At 59.3% G+C, this 491-nt stretch overlaps 1 protein-coding gene across 2 annotated transcripts in view; it reads right to left on the bottom strand.

Annotated features, from left to right (window-relative positions):
- Nucleotides 1–182, bottom strand: part of STIP1 (stress-induced phosphoprotein 1) — a 14345-nt gene extending 14163 nt beyond the window's left edge. The window contains exon 1 of one of the 2 annotated variants that reach the window (XM_005864172.2): nucleotides 37–182. In XM_005864172.2, coding sequence (XP_005864234.1) covers nucleotides 37–45 — 9 coding nt within the window. In that variant the 5' untranslated portion in view covers nucleotides 46–182. The remainder of the gene's footprint in view (nucleotides 1–36) is intronic. The other variant, XM_014537993.1, reaches the window with a different exon arrangement.
- Between the last annotated feature and the right edge of the window lie 309 nt (nucleotides 183–491).

The following is a 491-nucleotide window of genomic DNA, read 5'->3' as shown; positions in this document are numbered from 1 at the left end:
CGGTCCTTGGGCCTCAGCCTGCCCCTCCTTCTTCACCTGCTCCATAGCCCAGTCCGGAACCCGGTAGAATCGACTCCGTCGGCTCCGCGTTCCCAACCGCACGCGCCGCCTTCTGGAACCTACTAGAAGCTGCCGGGACCCCCGGATCCCGCCCCTTCCTCGTCTGCTCACTGGTCACGCTCCTCTAAGGGCTTTCTATGCTTCTTTACTATTGGCTTAAAGCCTAGCCCATCACCTCCGCTTCTCTTTCATTGGACAGCAGGGAGTAATCCCCTTGGCTCTGCCTCCAAGGCGCCTCGGGATTGGGCGCTCCCAAATAGGCCCCGCCCACCATAGACTGCCCGATTGGAGGGCGGGTCAGAAATCTGCGACAGCGATTGGTTACTTGCTCCGCTAATCGTGGCCGCGCTGGCCGCGCCCATTGGTCCTGTTCTTTCTGGAAATTTCCACATTTCCCATTGGGCTGACAGACTTCATGACAGAAACGCCTT

The sequence above is a fragment of the Myotis brandtii genome, unplaced genomic scaffold (assembly GCF_000412655.1).
Source record: "Myotis brandtii unplaced genomic scaffold, ASM41265v1 scaffold187, whole genome shotgun sequence".
Taxonomy (NCBI): Eukaryota; Metazoa; Chordata; class Mammalia; order Chiroptera; family Vespertilionidae; genus Myotis; species Myotis brandtii.
The sequence above is the reverse complement of the archived record's forward strand: the minus strand, read 5'-3'. Positions and strand labels throughout refer to the sequence as shown.